Consider the following 27,398-nt stretch of genomic DNA (forward strand, 5'->3'; position numbering starts at 1 on the left):
TGTGGGCAGAAGAATACACAAGTTTATGTTTCTATCATTTATTATGCGCTTGTTTATCGTTGGATTGAGGCTGGCTCAATAAAGAAAGAACAAGTGAGTGTTTTTGCCTGGAGAGTGATGGGCGATGTGAAAGGAAGGAACGATGGGACAAAGATAAATCCAGAGCAGAGTTTGATATTAGACCCAAGACTCAACTTCTGCTTGAATACATTTCCCCCGACATTCATTATTTGATCACACGGTTACTATGTTGGTTAGATATAATCGTTATTACACTTCCATCACATCTGATCACATTATACAACCTCATTTCACTACTGAATGGAATTAAATCACTGTAATCATCGTGATGATTCCATCAACGTTGCTTTTGTACCCTCTCAGAGTTAACCCATTAAAACTGGGAAAGCATCTGTGTCATTTTAGATTCTTGCGTTGGCTATTCAGTATACAAGCTCACAAGCTTGTACATCTGCTATTTTTGAACATTTTCGAAACATCTTGAAAGTGTGAAAACTACTGATTTAGAAGGCATTTGTAGAATCGTCCTCAGGTCTTAATGCACTGTCACTGATGTAATGTTGTGTGTTCTCTCTCTGCAGACGCCACCCTCTCAACCACACCTCAGCTCAGCCATGGCTGACAACATCCTGGCTTCTGTCTGCCAGAGTGAATCACGACAGGCTGCCAAGACAAGGAGACTGGACACTTATTGTGTGAGTGTGTGTTCAAACAGCTGTTGGAGGACTGCATTGATGTGTGAGCGCTGCTGTGTGTCGACTGTTAACAAATCTTGCAGATCTTTTTTTTTTTTTTGTCTTTTTTTTTTAATATTTAAAATATTAACATATATATATATATATATATATATATATATATATATATAACACAAATCTTGCAAGGGGGTACAAAATATCTTCAGATGGGGGTCCACTCTGCGGCCAAATACATATTAATGTGGGGGTCCTTGTCATAAAAGACTTAAAAACCAAACCACTGCTCTAGATTACCCAGCCAGGTCAACATGCTAACTGGAATACCAAGATAACAACAAAAGGAAAGGAAACCTATGTGTTGACTCATTAAACTTTGACTGAGGGACTAATATACAAGGGAAAATGACATTTCACAAGGTACACACAAGGACAGGTTTTTTAGTTTATTTCAGTACATTTTGTGGTTAAAAGGTAATACAAAAAAAACAGACCAAAAAGGTATAGGCTGAAGCCATAGCTTATTTCGCCTACCCTTTTAAAGCAACATTACCAGATCAGCAACAATATGCACAGATGAACAGTTGGTTATTTGTCTGTTTTATAAATCTCAGTCTGGATGTTGTCGTTGCACTTCAGGAGGACAGCACCAGTGTACCTCCTGAGATGTTTGTGGATTCCAACCATCCCAACAAGGTCTTGGAGGGCCTCAACAGGCTGCGGATCAACAGTGTCTTGTGTGATGTGATCCTGTGCTGTGAGGGACAGGAGTTCCCCTGCCATCGTTACCTGCTGGCCTCCTTTAGCTCTTACTTTCAGGTAAATAAACACATGCTGTTGTTAAGGCAATGTCATTAAATTTTTTACCTTTGCTTTCACATGAACCTAACATCATTCCATATCATTGATTCCCAAACGTATTCAGTTGAGACCCAAAAGACATTTGTTGTTTTCCTCGGCCCCAAACAAAAAAAGAAAAACAAACATTAAAAATGAACCATTTAAGCTAATAGCAGATCTACAAGCTCACAACATGTTGTGAACTTGTAGATCATAATATTTGTTTCTAAATATTTTCACTATATCTAGTTTACATTTATGGAATTAGATTTTTTATTTCTGATGTTTGTTTTTTTTAAACGTTAGAATTATTCTAAACCATGAGCACTCCAAGCCAGTCATTCAGCTTTTCAACCGGCACAGGCGATGTTTACATCTGGCATGGTGGAGTCCACACAGGAACGGGTGACCATAGGTGGAGTGGAACCTCAGATGATTGGTTTGTTGGTGAACTATGCCTACACTTCAACGGTCTCCATCTCTGCTGCAAATGTGCAGGTAATGTCATGAACCTTATTCATAGTCTCCAGTTTTGTCCTACGTCAGTGCTTAATAAAGATAATTTATTGATTTGATCTAGGCCCTACTAGCAGCATCAAACTTGCTGGAAGTCACGGCTGTTCGAGAGGCCTGCTGTGACTATATGGAGCGTCACATGGATATACATAACTGTGTAGGGATTTACTGCATTGCTGAGGCGCACTCCTGTAAAATGTTGGAGAAACACAGCATGGATTACATTGTGGAACACTTCAGTGTCATCTACCAGCAGGTCAGTGATTGAGGGATCATACATTTAACCAAGTTGTTTGTCTGTTGTTGGCTTTTTCTCCTCTAACTTACCATTACTCAACCTGCCAGCACCACAACTGACCCAGACCTGGCTAGAAGCATTGAAACAGTCATTGGTCTAGTATGGGAACATACTCATCTATCAGCTAATCTTTTTTTTTCCCCAAAATTTTATCCCACGATTTTGTAACCCTATTTTTTACACCCAGTGCCAATTGTCTATGTAATCCTGGGCACTACCTTCCCTCTGCAAACTTAGGGAGGCCAGGGCCGAGCTCATGCCTCCTTCAATGCATGAGAGCCAACTGACCTTCTTGTCACCTGACAGGGGAGAGTTTCCCTGATTGGACGTAGCTCGTGGAAGGAACACGTTATTCCAACCAGTTCCTTTCCCCTCCATCAGGCGCCCCGGCTGGCCAGGGGGAGGCAGTATAGTGACCAGGATTACTGAGTCTGAGTACTGAGTTACTGAGTTACTGCATGTTTTTGTGAGGGTACCTACCCTAGGGAACATGGGGAGAACATGCAAACTCCACACAGAAAGGCCCTTTCACCAACCCCACCTAGGGTATGGGCACTGATGACGCGGAGGAGAGAACACGCCCACAGCGTCCCCTGCGGGAATCGAACCCAGGACCTAGCTGTGAGGCGACAGCGCTACCGACTGCGCCACCGTGCCCCCTTCTATCAGCTAATCTACTGTATTCTTCCTTTTTTTCTTTAATAGGAAGAGTTCCTCTCCCTGTCTGTGGAAAGACTGACTCCGATTCTGGCCAGTGATCATCTTAATGTGCCCAAGGAGGACATGGTGTTTGAGGCTACCATGTTGTGGTTAGACAAGTGTGCTACACGCAAGCAGAGCTTTGATAAGGTCAGTAGTTTCAGACGGTCAGAGGTCTCCGCCTATCCATACGTGTAGGGTCTTGTAAATGCAAGATTGTTCAGTTGCTAGAACAGCACCCACTGTCCACTGCATGCCTGTTCAGTATATAGTACTAGCAGATTCTATGCAGGATTATATAAAGTTTTTTACTCAATATCCAGAGGGGCAGGTAAATAATGGGTGTTCTATGTGTTCTTTAAGGTGCTAGAGCAAATCCGTCTGCCTCTCATCAGTCCCTCCTACCTCCACACTGTGGTTGAGTCTCTGGATGTGCTGAAAGAACACCAAGGCTGCCAGAGGTTCATCTCTGAGGCCAAGGAGTGGCTTCTCGTGCCCAACCGTAACACAGCACGGACACGCATGACCACAGGTACACTGCCTCACACGTGCATGCATGTTGCAACTGATGATGCTGGGAAAAATACATCAAGATTTTTACTAGTTTGTGCAAATACGAATACCTCCAATGTGCAAGCATAAATGTCAAGAAAGCTTTGACATCAGTTTTCTATTCAGGCTTCACAATGGTTATTGCGTTATGATTTAATTATTTAGAATTTACAATTCAAGCTTTAATTTACATTTTTTGCACTTTTATAGATATATATGCCAATGTTCTCCTGGATTCATTCAGTGACTGCTAATCTGGGCTTTCACTAATGTAGAGACTACTGAGACCATAGATATATATAAAGGCTAGATGACTCACCCGCGCTGCTGGCCAATGGAGTACAACGTTGCCACATGGCGGCCATCTTGGGACGGTCATTCATAACATTATGTCTATGGGGCATATACTTTGAAATAACCATAGCGTGCTCAATTTTCATCCAATTTTCAAACGGTTTGGTGTTTTGTAAACACCAAAGATGTAGTTATGACACTGCATACTTATAATTATAATCATGTATTTTTTTAATATATAAAATTAAGTATGCAGTATCAAAACTACATCTTTTGAAAACACCAAACCGTTTGAAAATTGGATGAAAATTGAGCACGCTATGGTTATTTCAAAGTATATGCCCCATAGACATAATGTTATGAATGACCGTCGCAAGATGGCCGCGGTTGAGCTACGCTTGCAACGCCCCCATGAGCCATCTAGCCTTTATATATATCTATGACTGAGACTGCAATGTAGTCTCTTCATGTACGTGCCTGGTGCTGTGTTCATGTTCTAGTTCTCTATATTAACCGCGAACAGGCATTTCCCACCCGATCTCAGTAACAATTGGTGACGCCCCCTTCTTTGACGCCCGTGGAACTGCCTCTCACATGAGCGGACCGCTTTAAATAACTCCCAAAACCCCTGCAATACCAGATGGCATCGTGGCGTCAACGCTATACATTAGCCTATCAATCCCTGCAGCTCGGGATCGAATCCTTCTCATCGCACTGTTTATTTATCATATAATACGCTTCGCAAATTATTTTTTTATGTTTAGGCAAAGTTTTTGTCGCCCCCAGCGAGGCGACTACTTGTTACGTTTGGTGAGAACAGACTACAGCCCCTAATATTACATTAGGAAGTAGTTGGGGGGGAAAAACTGTTATAACGTTGGAGGTGCATCGTTCGGCACAGCGAGGCACGGTGCCTCTCGTTGCTCAAGTCCGCCAGAGCCGACTCAGCGCTGTTCAAGTTAAGTACCGATAGGGACAGAATATTAAATTATTGAAAAGCAGATCTACAAGCTCACAATACTTTGTGTTGTGAGCTTGTATATCTGCTATTTTGTAAAATGTGGGGAATCCTGGTGGATTAAAGGTGGAAAACTGAAACTCAATATCTGTCCAAAGGCCAGCATACATGTGAGATGGTCCAGTTTTTATGAAATACATTTGGTTTCAGCTTGAACTCTTCAATCTACTCTGTCTGACTTGCTCCTTCTCCCCTGCTTGTTGAAGTGATCGTGGTGCTGGGTGCAGAAGATGATGATTTTCACAAAGTTGAAAGCTTTGATCCCCTGACCAGTCAGTGGATGACTCTGGGACTCCTGCCTGTGAAAAGAATAACGTATGCTGTGGTTTCGTCAGGTGAGGATTACCAACAGTCTATTAACCTTGGGTTGCCAACTGTCCCTTGAAATCCAGAATCTTTCTGTATTTGGGAACTAGTTTAGTTTTATTATCACATTGTAATATAAAATAGATACAGTACATATCAAAAGAAAAGAAGTTATTGTGAAAGAAAAGGAAGAAGCTTATTTGGAATCCTTTCCTTTAATGGAAGAGGTAATTAAATAGCATACATTAAAAGTTCAATAAGAACAATACAACTGAAAGATGTGTCCCTTATTGAACTGATAAGCGACACACTTTGACCCTTATTTTTGGGAATCAATCAATGACACACATTTTACAAGTTCAACCCTCTAGACTTAGTAAACTGGAGCTGAGTTGCCACTGAGCTTGGACTGATTTTTTTTCTGCATACACCAAAAATAGCTAAAAGCTCACAACGCTGCATTGTGAGCTTGTTGATCTGCTTTTTTTGGCTAATGTTCCCCCCCAGAATATGGATGCTGGGGTTCAAGTGGTTAATATATAATATACAACTGCTAGTAGGGCCTAATATACAACTGTACATTTATACTTTTTCTGGCGTCCCTTAATTTTCTTGGAAATAAAGGACGCCCAACCAGGTATTTGAATTTCAGGTAGCTGGCAACCCTATCAGGACCTGTAATGGATCCTACTCTGTTTTACCTCTGAATTGTTGGAATTGTTGTGCTGGAAAGTCAAGTGGAATTCTTTAAGGGTACGATTTACAAATTTGTCCTTTAGCAGATGCTTTTATTCAGAGCTAAATCTGAGTACATGTAATGAACAGGGGTAAATGGTCACATACCATAAATAGAGTGCAAAGAGAACAATCTAGTCCTTTTAAGAAACTAGGATACCAGGTAAACATCAAATTTAACATCTGTCTTCTCAAACAACATGCTATCTAAGTAACATTCTTAATATTTCTGATCAAGCTTTATGGCCAGGCCATAGTAAACATAGTAAGACGTAGTGTTGCACAGAATCCCAAACCACTACAGCCAGTGATTAGCGTGCACGTATGATTGACAGGCACTGGCAGTAGGCTATTCACTTCATATACTAGATTTAGAGCAATGTCACTGGTCGAGGGATACTGGGAACAGTCATATTTTACCATTTTGATTACTGTTTGCTCAAAGTCTAAATCAGTGTTTACCAAACAATGGGTCAGACTCAGGACCCATTTTCGTGTCGCAGACCCACTATTATGGGGCACGAGTAAATGTCTATTTTTTTTTTGTTTCCTACGATTTGTTTATTTCAACAGATGTTCAAAAAATAGAAAGTGTGAAACATTTTTCAAAATAATTGAATAAATAACATATTTTTTAAAATAACTCTAAGTAATGAAAATAGGCAATCTACAACCTCGCAACGTGTCATATCATTATGCATCGCGTTGTGAGCTTGTTGATCGGCTTTTTTCACTACTTTTCACTAGTGTTTTCACCCATCTAAAAAGGTTTGGAACCACTGGTCAAAACTTTGCTACAAGAACGTTACCTACTGCAGCCAGTGGTAAGGTTGGTATACAGCCCACATGGCAGCTTATCTCACAACACACTGGAACTATTTATTTCTGTGAATTTCTTGGCTTGATAAGTGAACCATCAAAATAATATAGAAGATAATATGAAGGCATTTCAAGTTGTGTAGGCATATTCAAATCTTTATTTATTAACAATCAAGGCACAATCCGCTTTAATTCTGCCCCCTATAGGCTCTACTCTGTATTTGGCCGGAGGAGATGATATTTGTTCTACGTATGAGGACAGTAGAGAGATGTGGCGCTATGATGTTCACCATAATTGGTCGAAGATGGCTCCCATGAATATGGCACGCTCTAACTTCAGTAAGATTGTAAAATTATGACATTCAATGTAACCACATTAATCCTGACGTCTCTATCTTGGGATAATCATAGGCAAATTTGTAAAAAAAATATATATTTATTTCTTTGTTGCATCATTTATGAGAATGCATAATTATAGCACAATCATATTAGTTGAATTACAATTTGAAATTCAAGTAGAATTTAAAATGATGTGTGCTTGTTTTGGAATAACCACTAAGTGTTGTTGCCTTGGTTACACAAGGAGAGGCGTCATATGGCCATGGTCATCACTTCTACTGATCAATTGTTTTCATATTCTTTCCTTGTACAACCCCACATGGTCCCTAGGTCTGGTGATGCTAGATGGATATGTGTTTGCAGTGGGTGGCGATCGGTGGCAGGAGACTTCTGAGAACAATGATAACTCAATCGAGCGATACGACCCGAAAACCAACACCTGGCAGCTCATGTCTGTCATTGTGCAAGAGTATTACGATTCTGTTGGCGGTACTGTGGTGGCACTAGATGGACATCTCTATTTGCTTGGTATGGAACAGATTTATGCACCTGCAGGTTCAGCCTGTTGGTTTTTTTTGAACAGTGACTAATTTGCGACTATTTGGAGAGGCAGTTGACACATTCTCTGCCAGGTATTAATTAATTAATTCATCCGGCACTGCCAGCTTTTTTTACCTTATTTTGACGATCCACGCAGAGCCACGGATGTAGACAAAGGCTGTCTGGGGGGAGGGGGAGGGTCTCGTTTATCCACTGGAACAAAAACATTTTTACCGCGATCGTCCGTTCTGTTGTTATCGGCAATATATATATATGTTTTTCTACATCTTATAACATGGGAGTGGATGGAGTGACTGTTTTTGGGATGACGTCATTTCTGCTTCTAACATTCTCTCGTAGTCCTCATCATTCATAGGTTAGGGATAGAGCGCAGTGGTGGCCCGTCACCACCTCCTTGAATAAATATTACTTTAAAATATATTCTGTATATGTTTTAAATGATCAAACCAACAAGGTAAATATTATATAGTTAGTGAGTGAATTGTATAATCTACCATAACATGTAGATAAAAACTACTGTGCCTAAACGTAATGCTGTGTGCCCAAAAATATTTCGCAATGTTAGTTCGCGCAGAGTATAGTTCACTCTTCAATGTTAGTGAACAGGGCTTCTTTGCGCGCAGGTTTGCTACGCCTCTAGCGCATAGATATCTATACACATCTGTATACAACTGTACTGACTGCTGCTGCTCATTCCAACTGCTGAGCTTCACTTTCTATGCATGTTATGTCTATGCTGACTGAGTTATGCTTCGACGCACGACGGTATCGTCGAGGTTCAAGCCCACAAGCTTATTGAGGCATGAAAAGTTCTCAACCGATTTACACACGGTTTGGTTTGTATGATACAGGATTAAGAATGCTGGTTTTCAAAATGCTTACATAGATTGTAAACATAATATAGTATAGTTATAAACTTATAAAACAAAACCACTTTTTGTCTGTTGTTGTTGCAGTGAATGGATATCAGTGGTGGAAAAAGTACTCAAATGTTTTACTTAAGTATCAATACTGCAATGTAGAAATCTGTTACAAGTGAAATTCCGGAATTAAAAATTCACTTGAGTAAAATTACAAAAGTATTGGTATCAAACTGTAACGTACCAAAAGTAAAAGTACTCAATATGCAGAATGTCCCAAATGTCCCAAGTTTTCAAATGTATGACATGTATACAAATCCTTTGAAAATGGCAGATCTACAAGCGTGTAGATCGGCTATTTTCAAATGGCCGAAATGTATATAGGGCTGAAGTGGTTATGTATGTTTTGTAATAATAATCACAGTCTACAAAGTAACTAGTAACTAAGGTTTTCAAATAATTGTAGTGGAGTAAAAGTATAATATGTGCCTCTGAGATGTAGTGGAGTAGAAGTAAAAGTACTGAAAATTGGAAATTCTCCAGTAAAGTAAAAATACCTCAAAATTGTAATTAAGTCCAGTACTTGAGTACATGTATTTAGTTACTTTAAACCATTGATGGATATGAATCATATAATACAGCAGTATTTTATTAGTAGCCAAAAAGGTGTAGTACTTAATCTAAAACATTTCTCATGCCATTAATTATGTCTGTCTTTCACAAATGAATGACTACTACAAGACAAATGAATGACTACTACTAGGGCAGGGTCTATCAAAATAAACTAGTGTGATGACAATACATATATATAGTACATGTTATTGTTGCCTTAATTTTTGGTGTAGCACTACCTGGGGAATATTCCACCAGCCGCCACTGGAAGAGCGCGCCCTTTAGCTTAATTCTTTTTTAAATGATCTTTTTAAATTGACGTAGATCTACATCAATGGTGGTCAACGGTTGGATTTGAAATGACGTAGATCTAGGTTAATGTTAATGCATGGTTAATGTTAATGTTAAGGTTATGGTTTAATCGATTAGTCTAAAATTCTAAAGTGAGCACATTTCAATCTACAAGGCCAAGTCATTGGAAGAAAAATAAACAGAGTATATCAAATCCAATAAAAATGCAAGTAATATTCAAATAAATAACTGAATTGTATTGTTGTGTACACTGTATGAAAGTAGGTCCAACTTTTTGAAAACACTTTTCAAAAATAGCAGATCAACAATTTTGCAATGCTGAAATTTGCAGTAGTTTGCATAGCGATCTTGATTATTCTTTTTGATCATTGTTCAGCTCCAATAAAAATCATGGTCAGGTTGCAAAAAATTGCACCGTCAAAAAAATTTCACCATCAAAAAAAATCGCGTTTTTCTCACCAGCAACCATGATAATGGTTAACTGTAAATGTCAGAAGCCTTTGGTATTATTACAGATTCAATCTTCTCCCTCCTGTTGACATGAATAATGTTTTGCTGTGTGTGTGTGTGTGTGTCCTCCTGGGCCTTAGGTAGCTCCCCACCTCCTGATGCGCCACCCCCGACCAGGTCGGCCAAGTTCAACCCTGAAACCTCTGAATGGACAGAAATTGCTCCTATGCAGATTCCGCGGGATCGAGCAGCTGCCTGTACTCTCAATGGAAAGATATACGTCACAGGTATCATATCTGTTTTTAAAGGCTCTTAGTCAGTGGTGGAAGAAGTACTCTTGTGTTTTTACTTATTTTTTACATAAAGTTGCAATACTAGAAGGTAGAAATACTTTGTTCTACATTTTACTCCAGTAAAAATGCTAAAGTTTTCGAATAAAGATTATGCTTTCAGTATCAAACAGAAGTAAATTATGCAGACTGGCCCACTTCACAAACATTGGATTGTAATTACTAATGCATTAATGTTTTAAGCACCTCAGATGTTGTAGCTGGTAAACGGTAGGGCTGATTTCAATTACTTTGTGTGCTGCTGAATAGCTTAACCTATAATAATACATCATTTATCAGTTAATGTTTGGTTTGTATTAATCTAAATCTGCAATTAAATCCGCTAGTTACCATGAAATAAAACTATCAAATAACTGTAAAACAGCACTTATATATATTTGTATACTCAAGGAAAGTAAAGTATTTCATAATTGTACTTACAGTAAGTAAAAGTACTTTATTAAATGTATCCACCACTGCTACTAGTTAGACTCACTTAAATTTCACTGTAGTTTGGGCACATGATGAAGCCCACTAACAGCCGCTATACTGTTAATTCTTGTTTATCCATAGGTGGTGTGCATTATAATGAAAATGATCATCGGATAAAGGAAAACACAATGGAGTGCTACAAACCCACGTCCAACCAGTGGACCATGTGCGCCCCCATGAAAGTGAGACGCTTCTCACATTACGTGGTTGCAGCGGATGAAAAGATCTACATAATAGGAGGGGAAGAAGCAGGTGATGATGACGAAGAAGATAGCGACGATGGTGTTGCTTACGAGGACATTGTCAACAGCAGGTAAGACACTGCTGCTGCTTCAGGAATGCCTGGGAAAAGGTGGCTTCTTGTCCACACCAGATAATTTCTCTCATGGCTATTGGTCTCTCTTCATGTAGGGGTGGGCCTCTCGAGAACATCGAGCGCTACTGTGAAAAGACGGACATGTGGGAAACTGTGGAGAAGATGGCTGCTGGTCATATCAACAGTCAAGGCTGCGTGTCTCTCAGGCTGAGGAGTGGTCATACACCCGCGGTTGATGAAGATGGATCATTATGATATGACGATGAAAATGGCAGATGGCTCTACTGGGGCAATATATTCTAGTACAAAGTGGGGTGTCAAACCTGCCTGTTTAACCATCATCTTCACTTCAGTAGGTATTTGTGCTTTCGATAGAGTAGATAGAAGTACAGTTTCCTGCTTAGATTAACTGCTCTTAATGTTTCACTGTCAATAGATTTGTATATTGCACATTAAAGTCACTGTTGATTGACTGTACATAATGTATGATCCGTATACCTACTGTGTAGGCTGGCTGACACTGTGCATATATCAGACTCGCGTTCACTGCTGATAGTCTGTTCACAGATACCTTATATGAAGACAGGGAAGCCATCAGGTTAACTTAAAGCACACTCAATGAGCCGATGATGTAGTTAAAAAGCCTTGAATGTCTCTAGTCTTCTTGGCATAATGTAACTTAAAAAAAGTTTAAAAGCCATATAAGGATGCCAACTGTCGGTATTCCTCAGGGTGTGTTAAGAAGCATTAGTCACTCTAGGTTCAGTCCTTATTTATACACATAATGGCCAGGAGGCCCAATTATAAAAGTTTCCCACAGCAAAAAATATTCTTCAAGAATATATATTGACTGTGAGAACCACACATCCACCTGGAGCAAGTTATCTCAAGAGCACCCACTGTTTTTTTATATGTAGATATACTGTTTGTTCATATTTTGGAGATAACCTTATACTTATATTTGTACCTATATTTAGAAATTGTTCATTCATACACTATGGCACAGTGACTGCTATCATGGTCAGTCCAAGTGCTAGGTGTGAGTTTTCCTTTTACATGTTTAAAAACTTTATTATTTGTTTCTTGCCTTCTGCAGTGCTGCTATGACACCTGAATTCCCCACAGGGATCATTAAAGACTTTTTTTGTATGCATGCCCTCATTGATTCATTGATATCCCTGTCTACATGCAGCAGAGTGGCCCGAACTACACGCTCGATACAGCCCCTCACCCAAGGGGTTCAACTGTCCTCAGTAACCCACTCACCTAATGGTGTAACGACTAACTGGGGGGTCTCTTCTCCCATCCTTGGGTCTCTGGTGTCTCCCAGGGAGATGCGTCTGGTATGGAGGGATATCCCCCCCCACTGGTTGTCATCGGCATTGGCGAGAGGCTGGTGCCATTCGGTCTCGTTGGAGGACCACCTTGCATACCTCCCACCAGCTGCTCCCATTACACCAACGGTTCCCAAACTGGGGGTTGCACCAGTCAGCACCCCCAGGGGGGTCCCCAAATTATTTTGATGATTAGCTTAATGTGCAACATTGTTTTCTCACTCAACAGTAAACAAACCAACATAAAGTATAAGTGTATACAGGGTATCTGCACATTTCTAAAGTGACAATTTAAGGATTTTTAAGACCTTTTTGGGCGGTGAAACCGCCCCTATAAGTGAGATTTGGAAAAATGTACAAATATCTTGGGCAGTGAAACCGGCCCTAAAAGTGAGGTTTGGAAATGTGTACAATTATCCTGCGCTGTGATTGGCCAATCACAATCTATTCAGGACTGTGATTGGCCAGTGTCACATGACACATGTGCATAGCCCTATATAAGCAACCATAACTTTACAAAAACAATAAATTTGTTTTTGTAAAGTTATGGTTTCGTCCATCATAAAGAGTGTTTCACTAAATGTATTTATCTTTTGTACATGATTGGTTGACTCCATTCAGTATTGTGATTAGCTAGCAAGACACCGCCCACTTCACACAGGTTGTGATTTTTAATACCAAATTGGCCAAATTGTCTTATGTAAGAGGCAAGCATTGTGAAAATAGACGATCTACAAGCTCTACGAGGTGTTGTGAGCTTGTAGATCGGCTATTTTTACAATAGGTATCTGGAACTAAGTCAAACTAAATGTAACGCCTCAACTCCTACAATTCCAAGTGCTTGTCAGGGTGGGGGTCCCCAGTTCAAATATGATTATTTTGGTGGGTTGCAGCCTGAAAAGTTTGCAAACCCTTGCATTACACTACATCTGACAGTTTGTTAAGTACAGTTCCATTCGACTTGTTATGAAGTAACACCCCCTGTCTCCAGGAGGGAACACCCACACCTCGGCCCCCAGAGCCAAGTCCATAGCGCACATCAGGAATCTTCTGCCAGGCTCCGGCCTCTGCAAGCACCCCCTGCGTCGGTTCATGTGTTACCCACAGTATCTCTCGTAGCTTTGCACAATTATCCAATCCTGCCTCTCCTTTTGTTCTGGCTCAGGTGGTGGGCCCAACAAAAGGTTCTCCACTGGGGTCCACAGCTCGCCACCAACATATTAGCCACTGGGGTCCACTTTGTTGACTCTTCTGGGCTTATTTGTCTCTAACTCATACAAGCAGTGAAATGTTGGCTCCGCAGACTGACCACCAACAATTATATAACAGGATCATGGATACTTTTGAATTGGACCAGGGGACAGGTGGGGGTCCCAGTCCTGCTTGCAGACAGTGAGGTGGTTTAGTTGGGTAGCCATGGGTGACGAACGCTCGACCAGCCTGGCCGTCACTCTGGGGCTTTGGGTAGTCATCACATGTGTTTCGTCATCCACCGTACTTTGAAACAGAGTAGTGTTACTGTTACTGAATGATGTCGCATGCTTTTCTATTCAACCTTTAGTTTGATACAATGGAACTAATGTTGCTGTTACTTAATGTTGTCACGTGACTTTTACGGCCTGATTTACTTTTTTCAAAACCGTGAGAAACCGTTACAGGGAGTGGTATTTCTGGTATAAAGTACTTTTCACTGAATACTTTTTAGGATTACATGTAGTCTAGTCATGTAATGGTCACGGGATGTTATTTTGACTGAAGCTGTATTTTCATTCTGTCTCTAATATATCACCAAGACTAATTATTGTGCTCATTGTTATATTAAGCATCAACCCCCCTGAAAGAAATGTAGGCCTATATTCATTTAGAAAGAGTTCTATTATGTACACAATAATGTCCTGTAAGACATAAATGGATAGAGATATAAAATAACTACAATAAAAGCATCACCACAAATTGTGGTACAATAGAGGAATACAACTTTATTAATGACTAGATAGCTTACATATCAAAGACTAAATACATACATATTTATAAACACACATCTGTGTGCTATTATATATTATAATATAGTATTATTCCTCTCATTCCTTTATATTTCTCCTTGAATTAGGAAAAAAACACAAAATTGGATTCATTGAGATGAATTTCCAATAGGCTATTTACATTCGATCAGATATGTAGGAACTGTCAGTTTATTTGTAATGGTTATGTAAAAAAAAAGTAAAAATAAAAACATGGAATGCATTTAAAAACAGAAAACTGCTTCCCTTCCCTACTAACTTCTCTCCTTTGCTTTTCCCCTTGTTCTCCAAAGCATGTATATATTAGTTTCTTATTTATGTTTTAGGCTATGTCTGAAAAATAAAGGCATTTCCAACCCCGGGAAACATATTTGTATTAATTAGTGGTAACTTCAGTATTAAGACTAAGAGAGATTGGGTGTCTCCTCTATCCTCCATTCCTTTCCTCACACATCCTCCCTTAAAGCAACAATCCAAAGGTCTTGCAAAGATGTCTGTCTGAACTGCAATATCTAGTGTCCAATCCGGTGTGCCGTCTGCTTCATTTAACGTTATTGACATTGTCAAACAGTACGGTCTAAATGTCTCAATGGAAGAGACCACCTCTAACCACTAGTTGCATTGTATTAACATACTATGATACTAGTGATTCTGAACCATTTTAATATCACATTTTTTCTCCCTCTGGGACCTCTTTCTTGTTAGATGTGATTTGGTCTGATGATGGTCCAGAAAACCTTCACTGTACTGTACTGTACTGTACTGTATAGAGATCACAAGTAAGACGCGCGAACGCGGGAAGCGAACGCCAACAAAATTAAATGATAATGAAAAGAAATCATCTAAAAAAAAGTAACCAATAAAAAAATATATAAAAAATACAGAAAAATCTGCGTTAAAAGGAGCATCTTAGAAAAATACAAATTCACAAAAAAAAAACTTTGAATGTTTTTGAACAATTCAACAAAGTGTTTGAAGTGGCTGTTTCACCCACTTCCGGGGGGCGGAGCCAAAATCCAAGCCCGAAGTATTTGTTCGTAGACCCCCACTTAGGGGGGGTAGAAAAGGTTTCGGAGCGATTCGGGCACTTTTCATTTAACATGGGGTTTCAATGGGGAGTTTTTAGGAACCTTCTCCGGGGCGTGGCTTCCGGGGGAAGGGGCGGGCTTAAACGCAACCTTGACAGGTGTGTTCAGTTTTCAAAGGCCTTTCATTTGATGTATGGTACGTCCAGGGCCGCTTCTCCCTACACGCACACTACGCAGGCTGCGAGGGGCCCCGGCCCACGCAGGGCCCCTACCCGCCGGGAAAAAAAAAATAAATATTTTTTTTTTTTTTTTTAAACGAACCCAATCCGCCCAGAACCGCAAAAAAAAAACACACACACGGAGGACACAAAAAAAAAAACGCACACACGGAGGACAGCGCGCGTGCATGTGTCCTGTATCATGCTTAGGGCCCCTGTGGAGTCTAAAGCGGCACTGGGTACGTCTATATTGGACATTTACTTGGCTGCACACAGAGCTGAGGCAGTGCACGCACACAGAGACACACACGGAGACACACACGGACACACACACAACCCGAGCACGGTTACATAGTAAGCTCCACTTGGTCGGAGGCGCGGCGAATAGTTAAACTCTGATCAAAACATCCTAGTACGTTCTCTAGTTGTGTTTACTTGTACATGTAATTAATGGTGAACAATTAAAATACTTATTTTCTATCAATTACACACCCCATGAAGCCTTGAATTCATGGAGATTTTTTTGTTTTTGTCGGATTCTTAAACCACTAATTCGATGACCGGGTCCTTCGTCAGTAGTAGACTCAGTAGGAGACTCAATTGAGACTCCGCCGGTCATCAAATTATTGGCTCAGGAATGTGAAAAAAACCAAAAAATCTCCACAAATTCAAGGCTTCATGTGATGTGTAATTGATGGAAAATACGTCATTTTCGGGGTGAACTACTCCTTTAACTATCAATCAGCTAGCTAGAGCAGTGGTTTTCAAAGTGGGGTCCGGGGACAACCCAGGGGTCCTTGAAAGAGTTCCAGGTGGTCCCGAGCTAAATTAGTGAATATAGCACCCTATATAGATCTACAAGCTCACAACGGGTCACGATGCGATGTGAGATTGTATATCTGCTAAACACTGAGCTAGTGGCCCCCCAGGGACCCCATCAAGGACCCCATGCACTGTTGAGAACCTCTGCTCTACCATACAGATTAGTTACAATCATATTTTACAATAAGTTCTGGTTGAACGGGACTCTTCTTTTGTTAACCTTCCTATCCGGCCTACATTCCTTCCTTCATTAATTCCTTCCTTCCTTCCTTCCTTCTTTCCTTCCTTTCTAGGAAAGGTACCACAACACCTAAAGTACTGACTTATTAAGATCAATCAAAACTGAAGATCAAAGCAAAGGTTATTAAAGTCATACTGTGTAACCTTTTCAATTACACAAAAGTTAGTTTTGATATAATCTTTCACTGGTATATTTTCCACAATAACCATTCCACTGAAATGTGTTTTTTGACAACTTCTCTAAACATAGAAGTGTCTGCTCCTGACATCGGCAATATATCGGAAATGTATCGATTTATGCATTTTAAAGTGAATACATGTACGGTTTTGGAGCTACCACAGCTGTCACCAAAAAGACTATTAAAATGAATGATGTCACACAGTATGACTTTAAGCATTCAAACACCAAAATCAGCAGGTTTACAGCTGTCATTCATTCATCCACTCAATCATTATTACGGAATGCTGAAGATTTCATTCTCTTTAGACGTTTTAGCAATTTGTCAAATTAGTTTGGAAGTGAATGAAGTCATCATAAAACAAAACAAAACAAAACAAATTTCATATTCTTTCATATTATAGCAATAAATAATGGATATAATATTATTATCAAAGTGTTTATGGTAAATATTGGAATGTAGCCGCAGTCTCCCTTCTCTCAAAAAACAAGAGACTGTAAATATCGTATTGGAACACGTAGCTTGTATCCTTTTCTTTCTTCAATCTCCATAGATAGGAGACATGTGTGTGTCCCTTTGCATCTTGACAGTCAGTCTGTGAGATTCATAATGGAATGTGGCAACTTTACTGTAATCACAGTATTGTCTCAAACAAAGCAGACCCTTTGCTTATTAGAAGTTTGAAATTTGGAATTTTGCCTGCTTCAACCTGGAAGATTACACTCCTAGACAGGAGCCAACGGCAGAAGGAGCTTGAGCAGACTGCCGACCACATAGTCAACACCTGTCCCCTGTACAGACCACCTGCAGAGGCTGGCCTCTTCCTAGTGGGACCACCAGAGACAAGGGCGTGGCTAAACGACACTGGGTTGGGCATTTGATGACAATACACACAAAAAAGTAGAACAAATTGTGACATCTTATTGATTAATTGAATATTTTATTAGGCAAAAAATGTAAAACAGCACAGTTACATTTAAAATACTTTGTCTAACAGGTCCGTTCATAAAAGTCCTTGCGGACTTGTTTCCAATGAGGGCCTTGCAATAGAGGTATACAACTTTATTAATGACTAGATAGCGTACATATCAAATCAAAGACTAAATACAAACATACATATTATTGAATTTATAAACATACAAATATACTTTATATGGTATACCTAAACATACTTGGCACTTAAAGCTGTTCTGAAATCAGGCATTGGAAGTGGAGAATAATTTTTCACCCATGATTTTCTTCCATCATAAATACAATAGTAATCATAATAATCATAATAAAGAGATCAATCAGGAAAGATGTAGCTATCATGTTTGCTTGGACTAGAAAGATAATAGTGTAGAATCAAACACATAAAGCTATTATTATGATCAGATACAATACATATAACTGCTCACAACGCCTCGTATGGCGACGTGTTGTGAGCTAGCTTGTAGATTGGCTATTTTCAAATTAGCTTTCAAATTAAACTTTAAAGGGCTCATGAGTCATGTGGCCTAATATTATTCGCTTCTTTTGGGCTTGTTTTCCTAGACCTGGTTGCTTATTTTTCTCACAAATTCTGGCAACACTGCTACCTTTGTGTCCGGAACTGCTTATGTAGTGTGTGTTGTCAGGAGGACACTAGTGGTAACACAGTCACTTACTCTCTTTAGCAGCAAGAGGAAAGTTTGTTCTAGTTTAAAACGTCTAAAAGTGAACATTTCATTGTTTAATGAATGAACATTTATAGACGGACTAATTCCATTGCTGTTTGTGTGAGGCTGTCTGTTGTGGCTACTTGGTTGAACTAGATTCCCTTTGGATTTGAGCGCAGACAACGAGGTATGTTTATTTTGGTTTATTACGTTTGTAGCGCAATTCTATGAGACACATATCCGGGTTTTTGACCAATAAGCACCCTTGTTTGACCCGGATTCGGGACAGCTGATGCTTCTCCGGGCCAAACAAAGGCGTCACGTGACGTTGATCCCTTTCCCCTCTTCGCTCATTCTATGACCGTGGTTCTCAAACTTTTAGCCCGCGGACCCCCATTTGAAAAGATATGCCAGGGAGCCCCATAAGAGAAGATTTTTACGGCTCTAGCAGTGATTTTCAATCACTGTAATTTAAGGACCCCCCCCCCAGTTTGACATGCATTAGGGCTGCGGACCCCCATTTAATGGCATTTCTATCTCTGGGACCTCAATTCATTTTGTAAAATCAATGTTAATTTAACTCTGAGAGTGTACAAATGGAACCAAATGGGGTTCCATTTGTACACTCTCAGAGTTACAGACCCATACCATAAGGGTCCATTTGGTTCCTATAAATCATTTAGCTGGGGACCCCCTGGTTTCCCCTCAAGTACCCCTGGGGGTCCCCGGACCACTTTTAGAACCAATGTTCTAGGACATGGCGTATGTATGGGCAGAAGAATACACATGTTTATGTTTCTATCATTTATTATGCGCTCGTTTATGGTTGGATTGAGGCTGGCTCAATAAAGAAAGAACAAGTGAGTGTTTTTGCCTGGAGAGTGATGGGCGATATGAAAGGAAGGAACGATGGGACAAAGACAAATGCAGAGCAGAGTTTGATATTAGACCCAAGACTCAACTTCTGCTCGAATACATTTCCCCCGACATTCATTATTTGATCACACTGTTACTATGTTGGTTAGATATAATTGTTATTACACTTCCATCACATCTGATCACATTATACAACCTCATTTCACTATGCTCAGTCTGAATGGAATTAAATCACTGTAATCATCGTGATGATTCCATCAACGTTGCTTTATTTGTACCCTCTCAGAGTTAACCCATTAAAACTGGGAAAGCATCTGTGTCATTTTAGATTTTTGCTTTAGCTATTCAGTATACAAGCTCACAAGCTTGTACATCTGCTATTTTTGAACATTTTTTAAACATCTTGAAAGTGTGCTACTACTGACTACTAACTACTGATTTAGAAGGCATTTGTAGAATCGTCCTCAGGTCTTAATGCACTGTCACTGATGTAATGTTGCGTGTTCTCTCTGCAGACGCCACCCTCTCAACCACACCTCAGCTCAGCCATGGCTGACAACATCCTGGCTTCTGTCTGCCAGAGTGAATCACGACAGGCTGCCAAGACAAGGAGACTGGACACTTATTGTGTGAGTGTGTGTGTGTTCAAATAGCTGTTGGAGGACTGCATTGATGTGTGAGCGCTGCTGTGTGTCGACTGTTAACAAATCTTGTAGATCTTTTTTATTTTTTTGTCTTTTCTTTTAAAGATTTAAAATATTTTTGAAACATTTTAACAACACAAATCTTGCAAGGCACAACATATCTTCAGATGGGGGTCCACTCTGCGGCCAAATGCATATTAATGTGGGGGTCCTTGTCATAAAAGACTAAAAAACCAAACAACTGCTCTAGATTACCCAGCCAGGTCAACACGCTAACTGGAATACCAAGATAACAACAAAAGGAAAGGAAACCTATTATGTTGACTCATTAAACTTTGACTGAGGGACTCATATACAAGGGAAAATGACATTTCACAAGGTACACACAAGGACAGGTTTTTTAGTTTATTTCAGTACATTTTGTGGTTAAAAGGTAATACAAAAAAAACCAGACCAAAACGGTATAGGCTGAAGCCATAGCTTCTTTCGCCTACCCTTTTAAAGCAACATTACCAGATCAGCAACAATATGCACAGATGAATAGTTGGTTATTTGTCTGTTTTATAAATCTCAGTCTGGATGTTGTCGTTGCACTTCAGGAGGACAGCACCAGTGTACCTCCTGAGATGTTTGTGGATTCCAACCATCCCAACAAGGTCTTGGAGGGCCTCAACAGGCTGCGGATCAACAGTGTCTTGTGTGATGTGATCCTGTGCTGTGAGGGACAGGAGTTCCCCTGCCATCGTTACCTGCTGGCCTCCTTTAGCTCTTACTTTCAGGTAAATAAACACATGCTGTTGTTAAGGGAATGTCATTAAAATGTTTACCTTTGCTTTCACATGAACCTAACATCATTCCATATCATTGATTCCCAAACTTATTCAGTTGAGACCCAAAAGACATTTGTTGTTTTCCTCGGACCCAAACAAAAAAAGAACATTAAAAATGAACCATTTAAGCTAATAGCAGATCTTCAACATGTTGTGAACTTTTAGATCATAATATTTGTTTCTAAATATTTTCAGTATTTCTAAAGTTGTTTACATTATGGAATTTTATTTTTTATTTCCGATGTGTTTTTTTTTTAAACGTTAGAATTATTCTAAACCATGAACACTCCAAGCCAGTCATTCAGCTTTTCAACCTGCACAGGCGATGTTTACATCTGGCATGGTGGAGTCCACACAGGAACGGGTGACCATCGGTGGAGTGGAACCTCAGATGATTGGTTTGTTGGTGAACTATGCCTACACTTCAACGGTCTCCATCTCTGCTGCAAATGTGCAGGTAATGTCATATCGTCATGATGATTCATGAACCTTATTCATAGTCTCCAGTTTTGTCCTACGTCAGTGCTTAATAAAGATAATTTATTGATTTGATCTAGGCCCTACTGGCAGCATCAAACTTGCTGGAAGTCACGGCTGTTCGAGAGGCCTGCTGTGACTATATGGAGCGTCACATGAATATAAATAACTGTGTAGGGATTTACTGCATTGCTGAGGCGCACTCCTGTAAAATGTTGGAGAAACACAGCATGGATTACATTGTGGAACACTTCAGTGTCATCTACCAGCAGGTCAGTGATTGAGGGATCATACATTTAACCAAGTTGTTTGTCTGTTGTTGGCTTTTTCTCCTCTAACTTACCATTACTCAACCTGCCAGCACCACAACTGACCCAGACCTGGGTAGAAACATTGAAACAGTCATTGGTCTATGATTGAATATATATATTAATAAGCTACAGTCACATGTCCATTTCACTAAACAAACCATCTATCACCAGTGAGCACTTCAGAGGAGAACAGTTTTTTTCTTTCTACTAATAGGAAGAGTTCCTCTCCCTGTCTGTGGAAAGACTGACTCAGATTCTGGCCAGTGACCATCTTAATGTGCCCAAGGAGGACATGGTGTTTGAGGCTACCATGTTGTGGTTAGACAAGTGTGCTACGCGCAAGCAGAGCTTTGATAAGGTCAGTAATTTCAGAGGTCTCCGCCTATCCATACGTGTGGGTCTTGTAAATGCAAGATTGTTCAGTTGCTAGAACAGCACCCACTGTCCACTACATGCCTGTTCAGTATATAGTACTAGCAGATTCTATGCAGGATTATATAACGTTTTTTACTCAATATCCAGAGGGGCAGGTACATAATGGGTGTTCTATGTGTTCTTTAAGGTGCTAGAGCAAATCCGTCTGCCTCTCATCAGTCCCTCCTACCTCCACACTGTGGTTGAGTCTCTGGATGTGCTGAAAGAATACCAGGGCTGCCAGAGGTTCATCTCTGAGGCCAAGGAGTGGCTTCTCGTGCCCAACCGTAACACAGCACAGACACGCTTGACCACAGGTACACTGCCTCACACGTGCATGCATGTTGCAACTGATGATGCTGGAAAAAATACATCAAGATTTTTACTAGTTTGTGCAAATACAAATACCTCCAATGTGCAAGCATAAATGTCAAGAAAGTTTTGACATCAGTTTTCTATTCAGGCTTCACAATGGTTATTGCGTTATCTAAATTAATTATTTAGAATTTACAATTCAAGCTTTAATTTAAATTCTTTGCACCTTTATAGATATATATGCCAATGCCCAATGTTCTCCTGGATTCATTCAGTGACCGCTAATCTGGGCTTTCACTCATGTAGAAACTACTGAGACTGCAATGTAGTCTCTTCACGTACGTGCCTGGTGCTGTGTTCATGTTCTAGTTCTCTATATTAACCGCGAACAGGCATTTCCCACCCGATCTCAGATACAGTTGCCAGATTTTCGAGTTTAAATAACTCCCAAACCCCTGCAATAACAAATGGCACAGTGGCGTCAACGCTATACATTTAGGGCGGCTGTGGCTCAGGAGGTAGAGCAGGTCGTCCAATGATCCGTGGGTCGGCGGTTCGAATCCCGGCTCCTCCTGACCACACGTCGAAGTGTCCCTGGGCAAGACACTGAACCCTACATTGCCTCCAATGATTCGGCCGGCGCTCGCTTGCCACCATTGGTGTGTGAATGTGGGAAAAGTGGGGACGCTGGCGTCGACTGTTCGCCGCTCCACCTCCCAATGTCCCCCACCTGTATGAATGAATGAACCATTGTAAAGCGCTTTGAGCACTTGGAAAAGCGCTATAAAAATGCAATTCATTATTACATTAGCCTATCAATCTCTGCGGCTCGGGCTCGAATCCTTCTCATCGCACTGTTTATTTATCATATAATGCGCTTCGCAAATTATTTTATTATGTTTAGGCAAAGTTTTTGTCGCCCCCCAGCGAGGCCGACTACTCGTTGCGTTTGGTGAGAACAGACTACAGCCCCTAATATTACATTAGGAAGTAGTTGGGGGGAAAAAACTGTTATAACGTTGGAGGTGCGCCGTTCGGCACGGCGAGGCACAGAGGAAAGCCGGGCAGTGCAGTGCTGTTCTCCTGGAATGTGAAGCATGACTAGGGGCGAAGCAGTTCCGCATGCGTCACAGAAGGGGGCGTAACACAGAAGTTACTGAGATCAGGTGGGAAATGCCCGGTCGCATATTAACCACTTAAGCCTTGTGTACTGACGACTAATTGTGGAAAAAAGCAGATCTACAAGCTCACACTACTTTGTGTTGTGAGCTTGTAGATCTGCTATTTTGTAAAATGTGGGGAATCTTAATTGATGGATTAAAGGTTGAAAACAATGGCCCTCATTTATCAATGGAGCGTAAAAAACGGCTTATATTTTTCCATATATTCGGCCGTACACCAACGTCGAAGTCACATTTATCAACGAATCCTATACAGCCGATCCTAGCGTACATTGGGTCGGAGTCTTGATAAATGTCACGGCTGAAACCGAGTGTCATTTAAATAACACGCCCTTAAATATTCTCGAAACGCCCTGATTTCACGACATGGAGAACCAGAATACGACCAAAGAAAGCATGGCAAGCCAATAGAAAGAGTTTCGCCGGCTCGCCTCGCCTCGCTGCCTGTCAAGTCACACACACACACACACACACACAGACGCGCACACGCCTCTCTCTCACTCACACACACGACACACACACACACACACACACACACACACGCCCAACTGTGTCTTTCATGTTATCCGTTACGGTACAATCTTTGTCACGTAGGCTTGTAGCCTACATGAATGACATATTATGATGCCAATCACATCACCATGAATGGAATACGTTTGCATATTAATGTATTTAACCCATTCCGAGCAGTGCGCGTTCGAGTTACACAAAAATAAAGCAGTGAAGGCTATTCCCATTTCCCAGTGAGACTCGGACCGTCGGGCAGGCGAGTCCCCGTGCCAGCTTGAGCTCTTCAATCTACTCTGTCTGACTTGCTCCTTCTCCCCCGCTTGTTGAAGTGATCGTGGTGCTGGGAGTGGGTGAAACTGAAGATTTTCACACAATTGAGAGCTTTGATCCCCTGACCAGTCAGTGGATGACTCTGGGACTCCTGCCTGTGAAAATATGTACGTATGCTGTGGTTTCGTCAGGTGAGGATTACCAACAGTCTATTAACCTTGGGTTGCCAACTGTCCCTTGAAATCCGGAATCGTTATTTATTTGTGAACTAGTTTAGTTTTATTATCACATTATAATATAAAATAGAAACAGTACATGGTGTCCTGGTGTATGAAAAGTGCTATATAAATAAAGTTGCCTTACATATCAAAAGAAAAGAAGTTATTATGCAAGAAAAGGAAGAAGCTTATTTGAACTGATAAGCGACACACTTTGTCCCTTATTTTTGGGAATCAATCAATGACACACCTTACAAGTTCAACCCTCTAGACTTAGTAAACTGGAGCTGAGTTGCCACTGGGCTTGGACTGATTTTTTCTGCATACACCAAAAATAGCTAAAAGCTCACAACGCTGCATTGTGACCTTGTTGATCTGCTATTTTTGCCTAATGTTCCCCCCCAGAAAATGGCTAATGATTGACATTAAATATTTCTCTATGTGTGTGTCTCTCTCTCTCTCTATGAAGCGAGCAGCAAGCAGTGTTGCCATGTCCGCGTATTATAAGCGGCTTTGGCCTTGTTTTTTTGTAAAGTTGCGGGTAGCGTTTTTTGGGGCTTAATTGTTTCTAAAGTGTAGTTGCTTATCTGGGCTTGTTTCCTAATGTTGTTTAAACCAGTGGTTCTCAAACAACTTCTGAAAATATAGACCCCCATGCAAGATTTGTGTGGATTTGAAAAATATTCAAACATTTTCAAAACATTCTTTTTCAAGATTTTTATTTGAAAATAGCCGATCTACGAGCTCACAAAGAGCTTGTAGATCGGCTATTTTCAAATATCCAATGTATTTCTATATAGGTTTAAACTTTAAAGTGTTCGTGTAGTCTCTTCTTTTGAGATTGTTTTCATAGACCTGGTTGCTTATTTCTCTCGCAAAATCTGGCAACACTGATCAGAACAGAAGCATAATCCTCGGACGTTCATGCCACGGTGATAAAAAGTATTCCATTGATGATGACGAACCTTTATGTACATGTAGACCTACTCTATATAGGCCTACAGTAAGTGACAAAGGAATGATATCCCCTCATACCTGCAACCTATAAAATAAATAATGACCTGGCTGCATCAGAGAAGGAGTGCACGTGTTCTAATGTTTTAATAACACCGGTTGCATTGGCTGTAGCACGGCTCTTATTGGGGCCGATAGCCCCAAATATCTAGCAAGTTGGATTTCTAAAAGTTGTCGGGAACATGTCGCCGACCACACTTTATCGGGGTGTATCTTCTCTGAGTACCTTACACACTGTGCGATCAACACCTCGCCGAGGAATGCCCGATCTTGACGGATATCGGTGGTTTTGTCAGCGAACAGCCAAATCGTGTCAAATATCGTACAGTGTGTAGGGGTCTTTAATTTTCTTGGAAATAAAGGACGCCCAACCAGGTATTTGAATTTCTTAAGACGCAGTGTTGCACAGAATCCCAAACCGCTACAGCCAGTGAATAGTGTGCACATATGATTGACAGGCACTGGCAGTAGGCAATTCACCTCACTTTGAGGGATACTGGGAACAGTCATATTTTACCATTTTGATTACTGTTTGCTCACAGTCTAAATCAGTCTTTACCAAACAATGGGTCAGGACCCATTTTCGTGTCGCAGACCCACTTTTATGGGGCGCGAGTAAATGTCTATTTTTTTTGTTTCCTACAATTTGTTTATTTCAACAGATGTTCAAAAAATATTCAGAAAATATTTTTTTTTTAAATAACTTAATAAGTAATGAAAATAGCCAATCTACAACCTCGCAACGTGTCATATCATGATGCACCGCGTTGTAAGCTTGTAGATCGGCCTTTTTCACTAGTGTCTTCACCGATTTAAAAAGGTTTGGAACCACTGGTCAAAGTTTTGCTACTGCAGCCAGTGGTAAGGTTGGTATACAGCCCACCTGGCAGCTTATGTCACGACACACTGGAACTATTTTTGTGAATTTCTTGGCTTGATAAGTGAACCATCAAAATAATATCGAAGATAATATGAAGGCATTTCAAGTTGTGTATGCATATTCAAATCTTTATTTATTAACAATCAAGGCACAACCCGCTTTAATTCTGCTCTTCTTCCACCCTATAGGCTCTACTCTGTATTTGGCCGGAGGAGATAATCCATGTGCTCCGTATGAGGAAAGTAGAGAGATGTGGCGCTATGATGTTCACCATAACTGGTTGAAGATGGCTCCCATGAATATGGCACGCTCTATCTCTACCAGTAAGATGTTCAAATTATGACATTCAATGTAACCGCATTAATCCTGACGTCTCTATCTTAGGATAATCATAGGCAAATTTGTAAAAACAAATATATATATATTTCTTTGTTGCATCATTTATGAGAATTCATAATTATAAGCACAATCATATTGGTTGAATTACAATTTGAAATTCAAGTTGAATTTAAAATGATGTGTGCTTGTTTTGGAATAACCACTAAGTGTTGTTGCCTTGGTTACCCAAGGAGAGGCTTCATATGGCCATGGTCATCACTTCTACTGATCAATTTTATTCATATTCTTTCCTTGTATAACCCCACATGGTCCCTAGGTCTGGTGATGCTAGATGGATATGTGTTTGCAGTGGGTGGGAATGTGAAGACTTCTGAGAACAGTGATGGCTGGGTGGAGCGATACGACCCGAAAACCAACACCTGGCAGCTCATGTCTGTCCATGTGCCACGACAGTATTACGATTCTGTCGTGGCACGACAGTATTACGATTCTGTCGTGGCACTAGATGGACATCTCTATTTCCTTGGTATGGAACAGATTTATGCACCTGCAGGTTCAGCCTGCTGGCTACAGTTTTAG

The 27,398-nt window shown here is 40.5% G+C and overlaps 1 protein-coding gene across 1 annotated transcript; it reads left to right on the plus strand.

Moving 5' to 3' along the window:
- On the plus strand, positions 1 to 27,398 carry LOC308101501 (kelch-like protein 36; the record flags this gene model as incomplete). Its single annotated transcript, XM_080450920.1, has 21 exons — positions 1 to 93; positions 603 to 716; positions 1,353 to 1,532; positions 1,917 to 2,051; positions 2,134 to 2,325; positions 3,073 to 3,216; positions 3,430 to 3,598; positions 5,137 to 5,265; positions 6,998 to 7,129; positions 7,460 to 7,657; positions 10,065 to 10,211; positions 10,827 to 11,058; positions 19,932 to 20,045; positions 20,635 to 20,839; positions 21,213 to 21,347; positions 21,448 to 21,639; positions 21,893 to 22,036; positions 22,241 to 22,409; positions 24,428 to 24,559; positions 26,669 to 26,803; positions 27,136 to 27,398. Exons 2-21 carry the CDS (start codon positions 636 to 638, stop codon positions 27,396 to 27,398), a joined length of 3,228 nt encoding a protein of 1,075 aa, XP_080307046.1. The 5' UTR covers positions 1 to 93; positions 603 to 635.

Source organism: Gymnoscopelus braueri (genome assembly GCF_963280865.1).
Source record: "Gymnoscopelus braueri genome assembly, chromosome: 15".
Lineage (NCBI taxonomy): Eukaryota > Metazoa > Chordata > Actinopteri > Myctophiformes > Myctophidae > Gymnoscopelus > Gymnoscopelus braueri.